This window comes from Numida meleagris, chromosome 6 (assembly GCF_002078875.1).
Source record: "Numida meleagris isolate 19003 breed g44 Domestic line chromosome 6, NumMel1.0, whole genome shotgun sequence".
NCBI classification, from domain to species: domain Eukaryota; kingdom Metazoa; phylum Chordata; class Aves; order Galliformes; family Numididae; genus Numida; species Numida meleagris.
In genome coordinates, this window is record NC_034414.1 from 25765562 (window position 1) to 25785282 (window position 19721).

At 37.5% G+C, this 19721-nt stretch overlaps 1 protein-coding gene across 1 annotated transcript in view; it reads right to left on the reverse strand.

The window, feature by feature from the left end:
• Positions 1 to 19721, reverse strand: part of SPTBN5 (spectrin beta, non-erythrocytic 5) — a 97440-nt gene that overhangs the window by 75623 nt on the left and 2096 nt on the right. Inside the window, exons 2-14 of the mRNA XM_021402228.1 lie at positions 18561 to 18677; positions 16449 to 16565; positions 13888 to 14055; positions 11851 to 11970; positions 10872 to 11029; positions 9814 to 10042; positions 6318 to 6949; positions 5530 to 5668; positions 3796 to 4028; positions 3296 to 3449; positions 2182 to 2382; positions 1163 to 1369; positions 41 to 232 (exon numbers count right to left, since the gene is read on the reverse strand). Of these exons, the coding sequence (XP_021257903.1) occupies positions 41 to 232; positions 1163 to 1369; positions 2182 to 2382; positions 3296 to 3449; positions 3796 to 4028; positions 5530 to 5668; positions 6318 to 6949; positions 9814 to 10042; positions 10872 to 11029; positions 11851 to 11970; positions 13888 to 14055; positions 16449 to 16565; positions 18561 to 18677 (2667 nt within the window). The remainder of the gene's footprint in view (positions 1 to 40; positions 233 to 1162; positions 1370 to 2181; positions 2383 to 3295; positions 3450 to 3795; positions 4029 to 5529; positions 5669 to 6317; positions 6950 to 9813; positions 10043 to 10871; positions 11030 to 11850; positions 11971 to 13887; positions 14056 to 16448; positions 16566 to 18560; positions 18678 to 19721) is intronic.

Consider the following 19721-nt stretch of genomic DNA (forward strand, 5'->3'; position numbering starts at 1 on the left):
AGCTTAAGAGAAACACAAAACATTAATGGAGGTACTATACCTCAGCCATGCTCTGTAGGTTTTCATAAAGTGAGTCTATTTCATCTTGGGTCTTCCAGATGTTCTCTGGAACAAAATGAACATCTGGACTGGAGGTTCCAGGAAGTGCAGATTCAGATGTAGCCCAGGTTCGACTGAATGGTAGCTTAGTTGTCTTTTGATTTAAGTCACTTGGGGCTTCTGTCTTCACCATCTGTTATGAAAAATTTAACAGAATCAGGGGATTAATATTTCTAATTTGGATAAAAATTTCACATGGACAGAAAATTCGGACTTACTAGTTCAAATCACTACATTCTGACCCTCTAATAAAATGTTTCCAGGGTTTGTTTGAACCTATTTCCATTTTAACTTATTTTGAAAGAGTTAACCAACTAACTGAAACACATTTCATTTACATTTAATGAAGTAGTTTTATTTAGCTCAGTTTAAAATACTTTGATTCACTAAAAGTTCTCATTTTGTGCCCACATCAACGTCCAGTTTTCTTAACTTCTAAAATTGCTAATGAACCACAGAATCTGCAACCTAATGCAGATTTTTTGAAATCATTTTTGAAGCTGGTTGAAATAAATATTGTTATGAGAATCAAGAATGGCAAAAGATTTGTGAAGACCAGCAGAAGAAAATAATACAGATAAGCATATTTCTAGCATTTCACAGAACCCTGAGGTGGGATAAAAGTGGCCAATGCACCATGACATCTAAAAATTTGCTTCCATTCTAATTCAATATTTCTCCTGAATAATAGTAATTGATAAAAAGCTCTTGTTTAGGTAATTTGGAATATTGTGTTTGGGTAAAATCAAAATATATTATTCAAAAACATTTCATTTTCATATAATTTCCACAGTATAATGCTACAAAACTGTGACAGAACATATAATTTTAAAACATAACCTACTCTTATCCTGAAGTGCACTGATTCAAACTGATCAAAAGATTTTATTCACTTTGCTTACAAATTACAATTCTATTGAAATTGATGCCCTACTGAAAAGAAGTTTAGATAACGTTAGAACACTGTTTTCCAATTGGAAAATGTTCTATGTGAAATTTCTAGCCAGTTTCAAAAGCTGCAAAACAAAGGAACAAAGACTGACACAACCCCTGATCTACTTACTGCAGCTGGAGCTTGCTCTGCTGCAATGACAGCCTGCTCTTTCAGGCGCCTCATCTCTGTGGAGTAGGCTGCAATCTCCTTTTCAAGGCGCAAGTGACGATGCAATAGCGCTTCAGCACTTGATTCATCTTTTCCATAGTCCTTGCTGGCCAGAAGAGGTTGCCTTTCTTGCAACCATGAATTTGCTTCATCGATGTCAGCAAAGTACTGAAGGGAACAGAGGAGAAGAAAATACTGGGTCTCATCCCCAAAGTATCACACACAGTTCCTTTTTTTTTTTTTTTTTTTAAATAATAAACCAGGCAGAAATGCCATTAGGTCTATAGACATAAGGTTACTTCCAGGTGTTGTGACATCTATAAATAAGGTGGCTATATAGCTCCAAATCATTGATGTACTTCACAATTTTAAGTTTTGTTCAAGGAGCTCATGGAAGAAACAGACTGAGAATAGAGGCAAGAAAGGGACAGTAGTAAGAACACTTGAGACACTGTGATGTGATTTGTGAGTGTTGATTTTATAAGAGCTCCCTATCTGCAGATGTGTTAATGTTTGTTCATATAAAAGCCCTGCGGAGATCAGAATGAAACGGTCAGTTGTTTCCCAGACTTTGAAAAAGTTCATAGATGATCCGCGTCTTCTGGCATATTTGTTTTGATGTTGGGATTCTCTGTGTGTGAGTGTAGTGGTTTTTTGTTGTTGTTGTTAGAAAAATGTCACACAGCTACCCAGATCCCACCTTCAAAATATAGTGTGCATCAGCAAGGTTATGTGAAATATTTCCATAAGAATTTTTAATGGAGAGCAACCCCCAGTCACAATACCCCGCTAGGCACAAACCACTCTAATATCCTGCCTCACAGGCTTGCAGGAGGGATAAGATTGAACAATGGAGATCTCTTTTCGAAGACTGGCACCTGAAGTCTTCCTTTTGCTGTTGCCATGTATGCAGGGACATGGGACAGAAGTGAACCACATCTGTGTCTCCCTTTCCATGTGTCACAGCAAGACCTGCTTACCTGTTTGATGAGAGCTGCTGCCTGCAGGCGGCTTTTGCGGTTAGCCACCTCATCTTGGAGCTGCTGCCACAATGTTTGGAGTTTGTCTCTCTGTTTTTGGATGTCCTCCTCACGTGTGGGGTTCCTCTGGCTCAGCTCCCAGCCCCTTCTCATCACATCTGCGCAAATGGCCCTGTGTGAGTTGCATTCTGCTTCGAGAGCCTAGCAGAGGGATGGGAGAAAAACAAACACAACTCACCACCAGCTGAGAGCAAAAAGGGGATTTCATATTCTCACCCACTACAATACATACATTTGCAAGAGCCCCGTGTCTTATCTGTGCCTATGACTTTTCTCTAAACCCTGGGATGATTGACCTCTGGACCCCAAACACAAGTAATTGTCCTTTTTTTTTTTTTTTTTTTTAACTTTTTTGCAAAGGGAAATTTGCTGTGTCATTTCTCTGAGGGAGATATTTATTTGTGGTCCACCAATTCAGTACTCTTATACTTTCAAGAAGCAACAAATACAAAACCAGACACACATGCATACTAAATCTGCCCAAGAGGCTCCTGTTTCAGTTTTGTCACTCATGTCCACAGATCTCTACACTTGTTTATAATGTTTCTTTGCCAGAAAAAGGCAGTAGTCAAACTAGTGGCATTAGTTCACAGCAAGCTCTCAGGAGTGGTAATTTTTACACAACTCACACAATGCTATCCATGGGGCTCTCATCATGATTGCTGTTATCAGCAATCTTTTTTCCACCAGCTCCTCTCTTTCCCCACCATCGGGAGAGGTGATTGGGAAAAAAACCTAACAATTTATTTTTCCTTCCCATCCACCAAGGTGAGATAGTAAGTAGTCCAGTCTCTTAATGTAGCCCAGGAGAGGCCCCAGTATGAGATATAGTCCTTTTCAGCACTTTCTGTCTCCTCCTGGGAAAAATACCCATCCTGCACATTTTCTTAAAAAATTTTCCAGATACTGGTCATGATACTTTAGCAAATGAGTGCTAAAGTATCTGTGAGTGGTTTGACAGTTTTCTTATAAATGCTGCACTGTCTGAAGGACATACATGTTCTAAAACTGTGCTATAACGCAGAGAATAGACACTACCAGCAAAGTAATATACCTTGTGCTTCTGAATGGAAGCTGTAATCTGGCTGACGTCTTTCCCTAATGTTGTCGTTCTTGCTATCTTCCATTTCTCAGAGATCCATGATTCTTCCTCTTTACAGTCACGGAAGAATTCAAAGAGCTTCAAAGCCTCTTCTAGCTGGGATTTTCTGAAACAAAGAAAATAGCATATCCAAGTCAGAATTAGGATCCTAAGGAGATAATGCTACAGAATAGCATAATCAAAGAGCTTCAGAGCTTTGTTCAGAGCTTTGAAAATCCAAAAATTTGAATGTATCTAATTCTTCATGCCATCATGCTAAGAATTAAGTTATTCTTTAGCTATGGATGTGAGTGATCTCTTTCAGACAGCTGTGAAAACCACACTCAAATTGCTTGCGTTATGTCTTTATAAATGGAGAAATGGAAATTTTCAAATGTGAGGAAGGTGAGTCTTCTGATTAAGGGGTTAATTAACCATTCTAATAATGAGTAAGGAGCCATAAACAGTCATACCGTGTTCTGCTCTGAGCTATAAGGTTCTGATACAGCTGATGAAGCATCGGAACTTTTGCATAAAGCACTTCTGCTTTAACTGTCCTGTCCTTGCTGATTTCTGCTGTCCTATGTGTTATGTGTGCCAATCTATCATCGTAGGAAGAGATCTGCAAGTCAATCAAGTTGTGCTTTTGTAGCAAATCTACTACTTCTAGGAGCTGCTTCCCACAGTCCTGGGAATTTACTAGTGCCTGCAAACAAAGCGAGAAAAAAAAACGCATTTGCAGAGAGTGCATCCAAGGGCTTGGTACAAAGAAATCAGTTGAAAGCTTCCTGCTAACTCTGATAGCTTCTAAATGTGAAAGAATTACGTCAGCTATGTAAAGCCAAAAAACTTATTTCAGTTTTACAAGGTAATGGCAACAATCCAGAGTTTCTATCTTCCGCAGAGCAAGCAATGGTCTCTTCAAATTACTATCTGTTTTCACATCTAAGTTATGTCTGTTAGGTAAGCGCTTAAGATTTCATGATTCTTGTGCACAAGAACAGCCCTTTTCTATATACATCCATCTGCAGGCAGATGGATGCACAGTCTGCATTTGGGGAATTCTATAGTATCGCATTTAATGGTATGTTTTAACTTTAAGTTTTTTGTTTGATAAACTTACTTGACTTTGCTGCATAAATAATGAATTATTTTCATTATTTACTAAGTACGTCATACTAAGTGAATGAAAGAAAGTATGAAGTACTTACTATTTTCATTATTTAGATAAGAAAGACAAGTATAATAGTAAGTACTTAATACTTACTGTTGGGCCCAAGGAAAGTACTGCATGCCTTACTGTCTGTCCTCTTTCTAATAGTATGAATTACTCTAACATAGGATGTTATCTTTCCTTATTGATCTTTCTTCTCATATCCTCAGGCTATCATGGTTCCAACAACATCACTACCATTACAAGTTTTTGCTGACTAACACGTGGACAAATAGATTCATAAATTACAGACACCTCTTATCTTTACTTTGAAATTCATTTATTTGCATAACCTGTTTACTCTTTCAACTTAGGTACAATGCAGCCTGCAGCTGTAGGGATTTTTCTGTCTTTAAGTAAGACAAGGCAAGACCAAAGGATGAATATATGCTGTCTGCCATTACAAAATTAATACAAAAGCAGTTATTTCCTATGATAAAGAGAAGACTTTGAGTTCTGACACTCTGGTAACACTTGAAAACTCTTGCTAACAGTGAGCACTGTGCAATTCACTGTGGAATTTTTGTCTTTTATAGGTTTAGGTAGCTGAAACCCAGATTCTTGCCTGAACTACTTTCTAACTCTATAAATACTAGAGTTACTTCCAGAAGGTATTTCAGTGCAGTTACTTGGAAAGGGAAGACTGCTTTTTTTTTTTTCAACTTTTGCCCTCAGATTTCTAAATTTAGGTGAGAGATGTACCATCTTTATTTTACGATGTAATTTGAATCTGTACCAGTAATACCATATTTCACCTTCTGATTAGAGAGAGTCTTTGTAACAAGGACTGTTTCCCCATGTAGATACCAGCAATGATGAACTGAAACCCAAAGTTAGGCATCTAAGTAAAAACAGTATTTTCCCTCTATAACTGATAGACTTATTTTCTTTTGGTACCAGAGAGTGAGTACACTAGTCTTGGAATATGCGGGTTTGTTTAGGGACACATATTGTTAACAGTGTGAGCTGTGTGCTGTTGGAGAGGGCTCAGTACCTGCAGCTCTTTCAGCTCCTCCATAATGGCATCAATATCCCTCAGGAGGGCTAGAATCTCCTGCATTGTACTCAGGGAGTGTTGTCGTTTCTGCAGCTGATCCAGAAGATCTTGCCATTGCTTTGAAATGCTGTTTTCCCTACAAGGAAGGAGAGAGACAATCAGCTTGGATCAAAGTCTTTGGGCCTCATGAGTAAAAATTTCCAGTTCTCACAGCTTTAGAGGAGCTAAATGAACACACACGAGACATGTCACTTGTGGAGGAGGACAGGCCATGACTGAAACACAGGTGAAGTGTCTTTAGCCAGTCCTAAATCAGGATATACTGATAATTAGAGAAGTCAAAATTTCACAAAACTTGAGAACTGAAGTCATCTTGGGAAGACTTTGTGACTTAACAAATCTGTATCTCCCAAACTACAGACTGAAAAAGAAATGTGTTGATTTTGAGGAAAAAGGAGTATACATTTTCTAAGTATTTTTGATGGAATATAGGATTTTTGGCAGAACAAATATTTTCATATACAGGTTAAAATACCTCAGAACTATTTTTCACTTGAAATCAGTCTGAGTTTTGATCATTCAAACAAAAACAAACCAAACAAACATGAGACAAAACATTTCTCTTATCTGCTGAAACTGTTCACAGGTAGAAGAAATTCCTACCAGTTTTACTAAGGAGGAGCAGAGCTATGATTCATAGCTACAACTAATCTTTTTTATCTACAGCAAAAAAATTAAAACAATTTAAACCTCCACCACTACATGGTCTCAAGACCGCCACTCACTTCTTCACAATTTGATCTTTGCTGTGATAGTTATTCTGGCTGATGACTGTTGCCATTTCGGCCAAAGCTGTGAAGCGTTCCCTCCTGGGGAGTACATCTGCCACAATGGCTTCCAGCTTCTTACTGGCAGCTTCCATCCTGTCTATGCTTTCTGGCCAGAAGTCTTGCTTTCCAATTACTTTCCTCATGTCTTCCAAGTAGGTCTCACGCAGAGCTGCCTTCCTCAGGAACCTCTGGGCTAGCTGTTCCAGCTTCTCTAGCCTCAGCATCTCCTTCTGCAGTGCTTTTCCCCGGCTGTGTTCTGCTTTTTCCAGGATAATCCAGTGCTTTTCCACATCCTGCAGTGTCCTCCCTTCTGGAGGCATGTATAGTCGTACGTTGTTGGCTCTTTGCTTGGTCCGGATGTTGAAGAGATGAGCTTCAATCATGCCCTTATCTTGATATTTAGGGGGTTTCTCCACAGTGCGGAAGGTCTTGAAGGTGGCCATGAGCAGCCACATTTCCTGAAGAGTGTTGGGGAAATTACGGTCATCCAGCTCAATCACCTTCTGCCTAATCCATTTCAGGAGGTCAGAGACCATCTGCTCATATAGAAGCTTCAACTCATCTATCTCCTTCAGGAGGAACACAATCTGTAATGGGAATATGAAGTTACAAGTCACATAAGAAGCAGAATGAACCAAGATGGGTGAACGGAATGCAACAACATTGTAAACAAAACTTAAGATCCAAGCAGAACAGTGTATGTCAGGAAGACAGTATTTAACAAGCAAGTTGCCACAGTCATCAAATTTTTATACGGATCAGAATGGTTTGGGTTGGAAGGGACCTTAAAGACAACCTAGTTCTAACTTGTTCTAGTTCCACAAGGAATAGGTATATCACATATGTACAAATTTCACATCTGAGGCCAGATGAAAGCCTAGAATGATCTTTCATGAAAAAAAAAACAACAAAGAAATATTATTTAATATCTAATTTCATTTTTTAATTTAAGAAAAAGTTAAACTTTGAAATAAATAGCATGCATATGATGATTGTCAACACTTCCTATGAGAGCTGACCAGAAAGCAGAAGTCCCAAATAGAGGCTTCAGAATTTTTGTTTCACAATGGAGCCAAATTGAGAATTTTTTTCTTTCTCTTTCATGAAAAGAAAACAGTTTTATCCTATCTGTTAATATACAATCACCTCCTCTTAATCTCATCACCTCAGGTGTGGGAGACCATCTGACAAGATTTTGGTTCTCTCACATGCCAACAACAGACTGTTGCCAAATTGATCCTTTTCAAACTCTGCTGTCAGAGCCATTTCACTTTTTATAAATTATCAGAGAAACAAAACACATCATAGCTAAACAAGGGTTGGTAAGGATGTTAACTCTTAATTAATTTTTCAAGCCTATAACATTTATCCATTTCGTCTTCAGTCTGGCCTGCATTTATCTCAATTTATATATCAAAAATATTATTATATTTTTGCAATATATTTTGCAATATTTTCAAAAATATTATTATATTGATATTTATATATCAAAAATTCATTTAGAATGAAATTCAGAATGAAATTTAAAAAAAATGTTAGAATGAAGTCATCTTTTCTTTCAGTTTTGCATATTTTTTGATTTTTGTCTCTTTATATTTTTTTCCTCACTCTAACTCAGTAGCTTCCCTGCAGACATCAGGGTTAATGCTGAACAATGTTGTCTGCCTTTATCATTTGCCTGAGCCTGCTTGAAGCAGGCAGGCAGATTAGTGAGGGAGTTATCGCTGAGCAAAGGCACATGCCTTGCAAGAGGTTATATGCTTTTATGTAGCAGAAAGTGCGCTTGGCAATGAATAAATGTCACAGTGCTTGAAGAGTAGTAAAACCGCACCAACCTTGAGTGAAGGAAAAGCAGCCCATGTTGCCAGGGCTCCTTTCTGTATTTTCTGCCATCGTACCCAGTTCTTGCTGAAAGATCCCAGTAAGTGCATGGCTACCTCACGTGGGTGGGGGAAAGCAGATTTACTTCTCCAGGATGAATCCCTCTGCCATCCTGGTCACCCACATAGTCTCAACTCAAAGACTTCCTTGACACACTCAGACTTTCCTCCCCAATCCTATTAGTAAATTCAGAACTGCCTATTTGAGGGGACTAAGGACATGAGGAGATTAACATCTGTTTTGTTATCCTTCTGTATACTTGTGTGTGTAAGAAACACAGGAAAACAAGCAAGCAATATTAAAGACAGGTGAAAATACCAGAGGAGACAAAGAGAGAAAAAGAAAGCTGTAGGTGGAAAGAGAGAGAGAGAAAAGAATGCATGAATATACCTATACAAAGTGAAAAAAACAGTGAAAAAGGACAGAGTAAGAAATACTCTTTCTGTGTTTGCCTGTATTACAAAGATACAGGCTGTTGATCCTGGCCAAAAAGCAGAATCTCTGCTGGAGTCCAGACAAATCTTACTGCCTGCTCTCATCACTTATGCCCAATCTTTTATGTAACTGAATTCAAAGCCTGGTTGTCATCCAACAATTCTTCAGAGAACATCACTGTTACTGAGAAACGTTTCAGGATCATCTTGTTCTTGTCTCAGATCATTAGCTGAACAAACGCTGCTTCATAAAAAGGTTTTGCCTTGTCACCACCAGGGATATCCTGGTTTTGTGTCTCCTACTGAGCAATATAATCCCCCCTTCTATAATCAGGCAGTTAGCTAAGCCCAGATGTATGTGTAGGCCACATCCTGAGTGTATAGGTTTTCTGTAGGCTGTTTGAAAAAATACAGTGTGGAGTATTCTGAAGGTAGAAAATAAATGCTCTCCAAGGGAAGTGGTCTTTGGTGGAAGGACCACAATATTTTGGCCAAGATCTACTCAGAATTCCTTCCCTTTTCCATTAGCAGGATGCAAGTAGTTTATATGTAACTCAATCATATGTGAGACTTAATGTGTAGTGAAAGTGATAAGAAAATCTTTTATTTTATAATTTTAACCTTTAGTTCACTTTTTTTCTTGGAGATTTCCTCCTTCTGTTGCACTTGCTCATTTTTCATTTGTTTATTCACAATTTGTACCTGACTAAGTAGTTAGAAAGAAAGGATGAGGATTTCCACAGAAAATAGAAATTCAGAGTAGTCTCTCCTGTTAAATCTTTCCTATTAAATTAGAAAATTGTTGACTAGCTGGTTTTGCCTAGCTGTAATCTTCCCAAGATTAATGAGATCTGCAAGGCTTCAAGCTGCATTAGAGGCACATCAGCTCTCAAACAGAAACTGGGAGGTTGAAAAGGGATCTGTGTCCAGAGACAAATGTAGTCCCTTTAGAAATCAAAGCCTACATACATACACTTTTCAACATTCAAGTGACAATAAAAAGTTTTCAAGTCAGTTTGATGCCATTTTTTTCAGTTCAAATGATCCTGAAGCTGACCTTGCACTAAATACATTTCCAACACAAATTTAACTTTATGAATTTAAAATTTAAATTCTGAAGATAGCAATGCACTTACTTTAGCAAGTCGCTTTTGATTTGTCTGGCCTTGTTTCATTCTGGAGAAATAGTGGTAATAGAGTGACACATAAGTCATGATGGATCTCTCATCTGGGGAGGGTACTGCCACGTCCTCGGCATCAAGCAGCTTGCTGATCCCTAGCTCTTTCTCAGCAACATTAAAGGCATTGTTCAGGTTTTTGATGGGTTGGTCCTGCCGCAGTGAGCTATAGTTGATAAGATCAGGCCTTGGCAAGGAGAAGAACAGAGAGAAAAAGGGGAAGAGATATTTAGGTTTGTCTTAAGATCTTTCAGATGATAAGCCATAAACTGTTTATTAGAAAAGGAATCTGAAATTATTCAGTTTGATCTGCTTTATTTAGAAGCATCAGAACTATATAGCTGGAAGAATATTCTTTTTTATGAATATAGCTGGAAGAATATTCTCCTTTATGAAACTGAAATACCACTCCCAGCACATCTCTGACCTTCACAGGTCAGTGAAAACCATTGCACACTAGAGTGGAAATTCTGAACGGGGAGATGACTCCCAGATGAGTAAATTTCCGAGTATCCTGACTGGAAGATGGAGCAGAACTGTTACTGGGAGAACTGTCCAAGGCTGTCTCAGGTGGTTTTTCTCTCCTTGGGCTGTTTTCTTCACATCTTTTAAAACGGTCAGAGATGGAAGTTAAAAATTGAGAAGTTTACTCTGTTAAAATTCAATCAGAAGGTGTAAATGCTCACAAAACTTACACAATAAAAAAAATCACTACCCTAATAAGAGTTGAAAATGAGCAATGAGAATAGGAGTAAGAGGCTTAGACCAAATGTTGGGCAGCATTGTTCAGATGTGTGATAATCTCTTAGAAATTCCACTTTATTTCCAGCAAAATGAACAGTGAAGCAGGAGCTCTTGGCCCTTTCTTTCTTCCTCAGAGGCAGCGTATCCATTTAAGAAGGGAGAGTTTTCTGGTTTCTTGGCAAATATCTGTTATTCAGACTGTTGTGCCTTCAGACAGCTTGTGCCAGAACTAGAAAGAGCAACAAGCAAATCATCCTGAGCTCAGCTCTTACCTGTGGGCATGTATAAGTGCATTGAAGGCCAGTCCATCACTCCAGCTTTTAGAGAAGTCCTTCACATTCACGTTGGAATAGCTGGCAGTTTTATGCTGACACCAAAGTAGTAGGGCTTCATTGGCAAATAGCTGATCAGCTCTGCCTCCAAATTCTTCCTGTGAAGACAGGAGAGAAAAGAAAAATCAGTGTGTGCAGTATGTGAAAGTAGCACCTGTGTTTTATATTCACAATAAAGATAACTTTGTACTACTTCTGTCTGACTTGTAAATCATCTCTAACAGTCATGAGTTCCAGGCTGAATCTGTCATAAAGATAGAATGACTTAACATAAAATTAGGAGTTTTCTATCAAACTAAAAGTTAATTGAATGAATTCCTAAATCATAATATGAAATGAAGATAATAAGTTTCCATTTTTTTCTCTTCTGCAAGGTTTGTAGAAGTCAAGTAAATGCAAGAAAGATATAAAGCTTAGTTCATTTGCTTTCCTAGCTTTGATCTAGAATTCAGAAAAAAAATAGTGTTCAGATCTATCATTAGAAATTTCTAATTTTGATTTCACAGTATCTTCATAGGTCTTATCTCTCATGTACTTGAAGTACATGGTGAAAAACTCCTTTTTCCAAAAATAATAAAAAATAATAACTTTATTTAGAGAAAGATCAGCATGTACTTCATATCTAGAGATAAGTGTCATCAGAGAAATTCTTTCTGGAGTTAAAGCCAGTAAAAAGTTTGTGGAAGGGAGTGGATGAACACGAATATTATTATTGTTATACTGTTGTTTTCTGTCTCTTTGAGAAATTATGAAATGGATTCAATTTCTTTCACAACTTGCTGGCAAGTAATTGGGTAATATAAGATCTGCATGATCAAAATGGACAGGAAACATCGTCATAACAGTCCTTTCTGATCTGAAGATCTACAAAGCCTCTGAATTCCCCTAATCAGGCAAAAAGAAAAAGACCTCATTTTACCTTATCAAGTTTGATAGATGAAATTTGAAATCGAAGTATAATGATCCAGATGAGTCCCAGGATTAAGGTTCTGTCACCGTCTACGATATTCTCAGGACCAATCACTTTCACTTGTACCTGCTAATAAACAAATATTTGTTCAGTATGAAATTACTCACATCAAGCTCTCTGAACAAGACATCTATGTAATAAGCTGGTGTTGAAGAGGGAATTCAAGCTTTCTTAAGGAAACAGATTTTACACAATTAACTTCATTTGTCCATATATCTGAGAACTTCCATGCTCATCCCTGAGCTCCCATATGAACCAAAAATGAGATTCAGGAAATATCTGACAAAGGGATGGTGGTCTCCAAGATTTAAAGTTCATTTATTGGTTTTGAAAATTGTGGTTAAGTAAAGAAACACTGCTCAGTGACTCTTTCCTCCAAAGGTGCGGCAGCTGAGCAAACTCAGTGATCATTTGATGTGATCTCCAGATAGCTAGTCTACATATAACTCTTGGGCTCACCAAACAGTCCAAATATCCTACTAAATAAGTCACAGCTTCATTCTCCATTATTTCTTGAACAGCAAGAAAGGCTGTAATATGCCAACAAAGTCATACCGCTTCATGAAGTCTGAGCATGCTCTATAGTCTCCTGGTATCTCTGTGAACCGTTCTCTGCAGGCTAGACTTGTGTGGCAAGTAACAGTCTAACTGGAAAAGTCTGGATGCGCACACGCTCCTGGGCCTTACATGAAGTGCATTTTTAGCAGATGTGTTAGATGGATCACATCAAGCCCCATGCTGCATTGCATTTGTTTTGCAATCAGTGGAAAAGTATGCATCACATACTTTCCCATGTTTACTGCTACGAAACCCCTCTGCTCCTTCAGAACTCATAACACAGAGCTTTGTTTGATGATTTTCCAGAAAAGTATACAATTAGTTGTTAGAAAAGAAAAAAATGGCATGCCATCTTGTAGCTCAAGTGAGGATACACAACTTGAATATATAAAATTACTGCAATGACTTGCTTGAAACTGTTTGTATCAGAGCTCTAAAATCCTCATTTTTATACCAGGTGGCTTCCTCAGTGTCTACTGCTGTTTACTTTGCCCTAGTATTTGGGAAAACATTACATCTAAAAAGAAAATAATGAAAAATTTTAAGTTGACAGGGAAGAAAAGTGTTGCCAAAAAAATCTTTGAATTAATTCAGGAATTGTAGACAGGTTTTCAGGAACTACCCAAGCTTCAGAGAACATTTATCTGACTTCAGTCACAAAGGGGCTGTTTTAAGAAGTTGGCTATTCCTTTTTGCCAAAGGAACCAAAAATGTTCATTGGTTGCCTTGTCCTGCTCTTAACAGTGCATGACATTCCTTCACCTATCCAGAAAATATGGTTGTGACATCCAGGATAAATCTGCTGCTATTTCTAAAATCCCAGTAAAAGGAAAAAAAAAACAAGGAAGAGTGAGGTAATTACATGAGTAAAATGAAAAGTTCACTGGTGCATTAACTTTCTCCCTCTTCCCTATGCCTTTGTGTTTCCTGTGCTTTTTTTTCCCTATAGCGCTGCTCTCTCTTTTACAGTCACATATTCTTATTTGCCAGCCCATTTTCTTTTTACAGCTTTCCTCTTTCCAGTACCAAAACTTGTCAATGATTTTTTCACATGGCTAATATTTCCATCAGAAAACGTGAATCTGAGGAAATAAATATTTTCTATTATGAAAGTGAATGTTTTGACTGCATTTCTCTCATTTTTTTTTTTTAAATGGGAAGTTTAAAGTCACTATTTTAAATCAGCATTTCAAAATGTAATTCATTTTCATTTAGGTGTGACATTTTTGGAGGAATATTAGATATTTGTAGGTCACATTTCTCATAAAATAACAAAAATCTGATTTTTTTTTTAATAAAACCAGACCTGTATTCGAAGAACATTCTGCTAGGTATTAGAGGCGGAAATCATTACGAACATCAGACTAATCAGTTAGTAACATACACAATCTATTTTTATCTATAATATCAATATTAGTATCAACTTACCTTGGATTTCAGAAATGTAATGGCTTTGCTGTTGTTCTCTAGAAAATGCACTCTCATCTTTCCCCGGTTCGGTCTGGGCAAAGATTCTCCGGAGAGCAGCTCCAGAAGTTGCATGAGATAGATGCCATCCTTCAGGTCTATGTAAATATTTTCTATTTCAGCCCTTACCTGCAAAGACCAGTCACACAATATCAACACTGGCTGAACATTTGGCCCACAGGTCCCTTGACTTGTAGTACTAAACAAACAACACCTTGTTGCTGTTGCACTGAGTCTGCTGTGTCATTGCATAAATGTGAAGCATAAGCGATGAAAGTAAAATCACAAAAAAATAGGTTCACAGAGGGACTGACATTATTTCAGAAAGTAGACAGGACTAAAAAATCCTAACAAAACTCAACTCAGGAAATACAGAAAAAAAAACAGATTTTGAAAAAATAACAAAATAACAAAAATAAATATTTTGGAAGTGCTGACATTCTTTATTTCAATTGAAAAGTCTCTTTTCAGCTTTTTATTCTGAGCAATGTATTCCATTTAAAATTTAAGATGATAATCCCAAAGTTAAGTGAGGCAAAATAAAGGAAATGAGAAGATACATGAGAGTTTTCATGACTCATTTTACATTCCAAAATCTTAAGTCTTACTTAATTACTTATTACTTCCTGCACGGAACTTCACTGCCACCTCAAGTCTCCATATCTACAGATGGTCTCACACTTAAGTTCAGTTACTGTATAAAACATTAGGATCTACAAAAACATATCTCATTGCTGTCAGTAGTAATGTCACCCAGAGTTTAGGTGACACACCATGACATAGTGTGTACTCTGATCTAACAAGAGCTTGTCTTAGGCGTTTCCTTTTGGCCTTAAGCCACTAGCCATCAAGTGACAATGAAACCATACCACACACCCAACAATAACTTACTGTGATTCTGAAATCATGGTAAATAATCTTTTCACCTTAGAAAAAAAAAAAAAGAAATAAAATATTCCTGAACTTCAATTGGTTAATTGTGTGGTTTTTTTGTTTGTTTGCTTTTCAGTTCAGAGCATAGTTAAATGTAGGTGAAATAAAGGATAAATGCATTTTTTTTGCTCATGACAAATTACCGACCAGTTTAACAGTTTTTTTTTTTTTTTTTTTCCTGTAAATTACTGAGAATTTAAGGGCAAGTTATGTAGAGAGACTTTAGTTTAGGACAAGGACTGGCAACTTTCTCTGGCTGATTATTTCCCCCCAGAATTCTGTTTTATTGCCATCTTTACTACTTTTTACATTTAAGTAATCCTAAAACTCTGCCTACAGTATATTAAAATAAAAAAGTTAAAGCTGTTATATTCTGTGGTGCTTTTATTCATGAAGAATAGTTCCATTTTAATTTATCTGTAAAGAGACTGTCTCCCTACATCTGCTTTATGCCCCACTGAGTGACAGTTATAGTTTTGTTACATCTGTCTTCACCCATACAAATGAAAGATTGCTTAACAAATTCACTCCAGTAATACCCTTAATGCTAAACTTGAAGTAGTCAATAGTGCAATTGACAGTACTGCAGTGTCCTGTAGCAGGATAGTATCAAGCTAAAGTCCATGTTGGCAAGCTTGACTGCGTTACTGAGAAGACCTTGATAAGCTCTCGGTCTCTGCACCATTTCTTACCGTATAAGGTTTGGAAAGCTCTCACAGGATTTTTTCTCATGCTTTTATGATCCACAGTCAAGTATTATGCAGGAAGTGGAGACTAGCGTTTTAATCTTTGAACTTGAATGTTTTTTTTTAAATGACAAAGTATATATTGATTTGTAGCTATGCAGAAATAATTTCCTACATCATAAAAGCTTAACTTTCTTGCAGGTAGGAAAACGAGAATGTGTTTTGCAGGTCCTTGCTCAGAGTAGGAAAAATTAAAAGTTGATTGTACTTTGAGGCTGTCTTTACACAAAATGCTGAGATAAACATTAAATTGAAAAACATATGCCTAATACTGAAACATTGTCCAATATTCATGAGCTAGAACGGAAACAAGAAGCCTGGTCTGGTTTGGTGTCTCCAAGGTCCATTTTCATTAATATCAACTACGGACAGTAGAAAAGTGAATTGTTCTTGGAAAATGTAATTCCATATTGTGTCACAGATACATTATTTGAGCCCCCAAATGAATTTGTCTGCAGTAAATCTGGTGACTTTTGGAATACAGTGGATTACCTTGCACAAACAAGTCAATTGTACACTACCTGTGATACTTTCTGGAAGTCTGACACTTACTGAAACCGCACTAATCTGTAATGGCACAGTAATACGTCTGAAAACTCTGGACCTAAGGCAAGATTTTCTTAGCCACTGAGCAGCAACTGGAAACATGGGCAATGCAAATAATTTTGAGGCAGAAGATACAGGATGAAGTACTCTGGTAAGGCAAAGTCTTTCTTGTTTGCATATGTAAGTAACTGTGATGCATAGAAAAGATGTGTAAAAACTGACATACACAAGAATACAGCAAGTGAAACAATCAAAGACAAGACCAGGAAAAAAGACACAGTTGGAGTAGCTACCTACATTATTCCTGACGAAGATATTATTCATCCAGTTGGTGAAGGTTTTCTTTTGCATGAACATACGCTGCTCCTGCAGCCTTTTGATGTGATCTTTTTCAAATTCACTATTCATGGTGACCTAGGAAGTCAGAAATTCCAGTGAGGTGGTCAGTACCGAAGAGATGTACCTGGCCAGCTACAAACAACGATGTACCCAATATATAGTGGAAATCCAGCTCCCATAGGTACAAAATTCAATACCACACCCAGTGTAATACTCTAATTTCCTTTAGCTTGTACTTTGCACTTTATGTTCACTCAACTTTATTTTTACTAAAGTGTTCTCCCTTTTAAATTTAAATCTAAATCTACTGTCAAGATGAAAATGAGACATATTTATGCATGTTTACTTTCTTTCAGTCTCTCTCCAGCCACTTGATCCCATAAGAACCATGATATGAATGTCATCAATAACTTCATGGAATATGTTGAAATCACACAACTGAGAACTGAATTTAGACACTGTCAGAGAGAGAGGTATTTGCAAATCACCCAAAGCACTGCTTGAAAGTGTGTTATGCTCTTCTAGAACTGGTTGGGATGATGTTGTTGGCTTTCTCATCATGGTATTTCAAGCAGAAATTGAATGCTTTTTTTTTAAGAAAAGAAATAACGTGGTTCTTTCCTCTTACAAGTTCAATTTTTCCATATCTTTCTCTGAAAGGATGGTGACACAGTTCCATTATCACTCAAACAACGCCCTGGGCCAGGAATCAGGGACTGTTATTACTTTTCCCGAGGCTAGTACTTGTCTACCTCCATATCATTCAAAAATCAGGCTTCTAATTCATCACAGCACCCAAGCGGAATACTCAGGAACATCAGAAAGGAGGGGAGTCTCCCCTTAAGAATCTCTGATGAAATAAACCAGATTTCAATTCAACCACACAATTCTTTTGGTGTTATTTTGCTTACCGTGTGAATATCTAATGAGTAGCTTTGCTGTTTTGAAGGCAAGAGTTTCATCTAAAATAAAAATCTGTCTAAAAATCCACATCTACAGACATATTTAGTGACCAAATGTCAAATCCTTGAACTAATGCTGTAACTGTTAGTATTACCTGTATATCAGCCTATCTGCAAAACCAAGAAATCTGCTGTAATTGTGGAACAGAGATGTGTCTGCTGTTGTCACCCCACTGCAAAGAGAAAAGGGAATGAAAAATTAAAACCTGTGAAAACCTGCAGAGGACGATGCTTCCTGGATCATTTGTAAGTGCTTTGCAGAGGGCTGCTCTGGGCTCTGTGCCCTTTTAATTCATAAAACCTAAAACACTGAAAAAAACATGATCTACCCTACTGTGGGTAGTCTGCAAAATGCATATAGAAACAGCATCACAACAATCGAGAATCCGCTTGCCTGATTTTTTTCTGTTCTCTCATAAATGTGAAAAACTTTGCCATTTTACAAGATGGAAAAGTGTGGTAATTGCTGAAGCAGAGACTTGTTACTATGTATTTTTTCCTTTTTTCTTTTCCCAGGTGTTTCTTAACCCTCACTGATTTACCGGGACAGCACTGAAGATTAACAGTTCAGCAGTAACATAAGGAAGGATCATGGTCACAGAGGAAAGCCTTATAAAAGGAAGAATTTTGCTAAGTTTGAAAATGGAACTACAAAAAAGATACTTGCCATACTTTCTGATTCTCTGAGCTAGCTCAGCATGGCCCACTTTCTCCATTTGAAGAGCAGATATTCAAAGAATTGCATTTGCCTGCCAGAGAGGTGATGTTAACCCACTCCCATAAAATAAACCTATAGAATAAAGCCATTTCTGAATTTGCCAGATGTTCTCGGAATGTCTGCAACCTCCTTTTTATAAAAGAGTTTTTAGCCAGGCATTGCAGTCACCCTGGACAATGACTGCTGTTGAACTACTGCCTTGTACAACAGCTCACGTGTTTTATGAAATTCTGTTACAAATGCTCCCAACATGAGCATTTACATGAAAACAGAGCTATGACAGAATATCTGTACTTGCTGGATGTAGAAGCAGTGCTAAAAGCCAAATCTGGCTGTAATGATACATTACAGTAAAAACAGATCAAATAACACAAAAAAATCTGAACTTACTGAGGTCAGGAGGAACTCCGTTCTCACGTTCAGCGGTTGGTCATTCTGGAGAATGACTTTCAGTTCTAGATTCACTTGTAGTCCTACGTTCAGCTCATGGTTTTCATGCAAAGCAGCCTTTGAATTCAGGAACAGAGACCAAGTATTTATGATATGCCTATGAACCTTTCACCTGTTCTAAAGGAAATAACCTGTGAGAACCAATGAGCTGTCACAGGCCTTAAATTGTTTTTGAGCACAAGAATCAGATATGTACTAAGCCAAAACTGCTACAATAGAGTGAAAACAGCTATCCACCATGCTGACCCTTTGGTAAAGAGCAGCGAGTCTTTCACAGATTCATTGAGGACTCTGACTGATCGCAGACTTTTCTACAGAGATTTTTTCCTTGGAAATTGAACCTAAAAGTGGAGTATAAAAATGAAAGCACAGAAGAGGTACAAAGATCAGAATAATTCCCAAGTAGTTTAACTGAGATAAAGCAAGTGAGAATATAAAATTATGAAGAGTCAGAAATTTGCCAGTCACCACTTTGAGGAAGTTCATGTGCACAGTTGCTGGAAGGGCAAACTGGGATCAAGCTGTCAGTGCAAAGGCATACTTGTAAAGTTTTCTATTGATGGACTTTACCACTAAGAACAACAGGGAAAATGATTCTGGTAACTTATACAGCAGAGTCCTTGTTGTCACTGACAAGATTGCGCAACCACAGAATACATTGACCTGGCATCATTGCTGGGAACTGGAGGGTTGTTGCTGGGAGTAAAAGAAAATGGGCAGGAATCTGAAATCAGAAGCTGTAAGTGAAAATGTTCCCCTCAGAGATAAGGTAAGAGAATATCAGCCTTTTGCCTTCTGACAAGTATAGTTTTGTTAGCATCCAAAATGAGGTGAGGAAATACGTAAGAAGAAATGAACAATCTATCCCCAGTTCAGTACAGGTAAAACTTGATCAAGAAAATCTTTATCTTCATGCTTAACCTAGAGAAATGTCATATGTAGTATCACTTAAGTCAGATAAAAATTAAAATTGAACGCATATGTTGCAGGTATTACTCAAAATATTCCCTCCAAATTCCTGGACATGTATTTAGCAGCCAATTAATAAAATGTCATTCTTAGTAATCATTAAATGGGAACAGTGCCACAGGATAAAGAGGA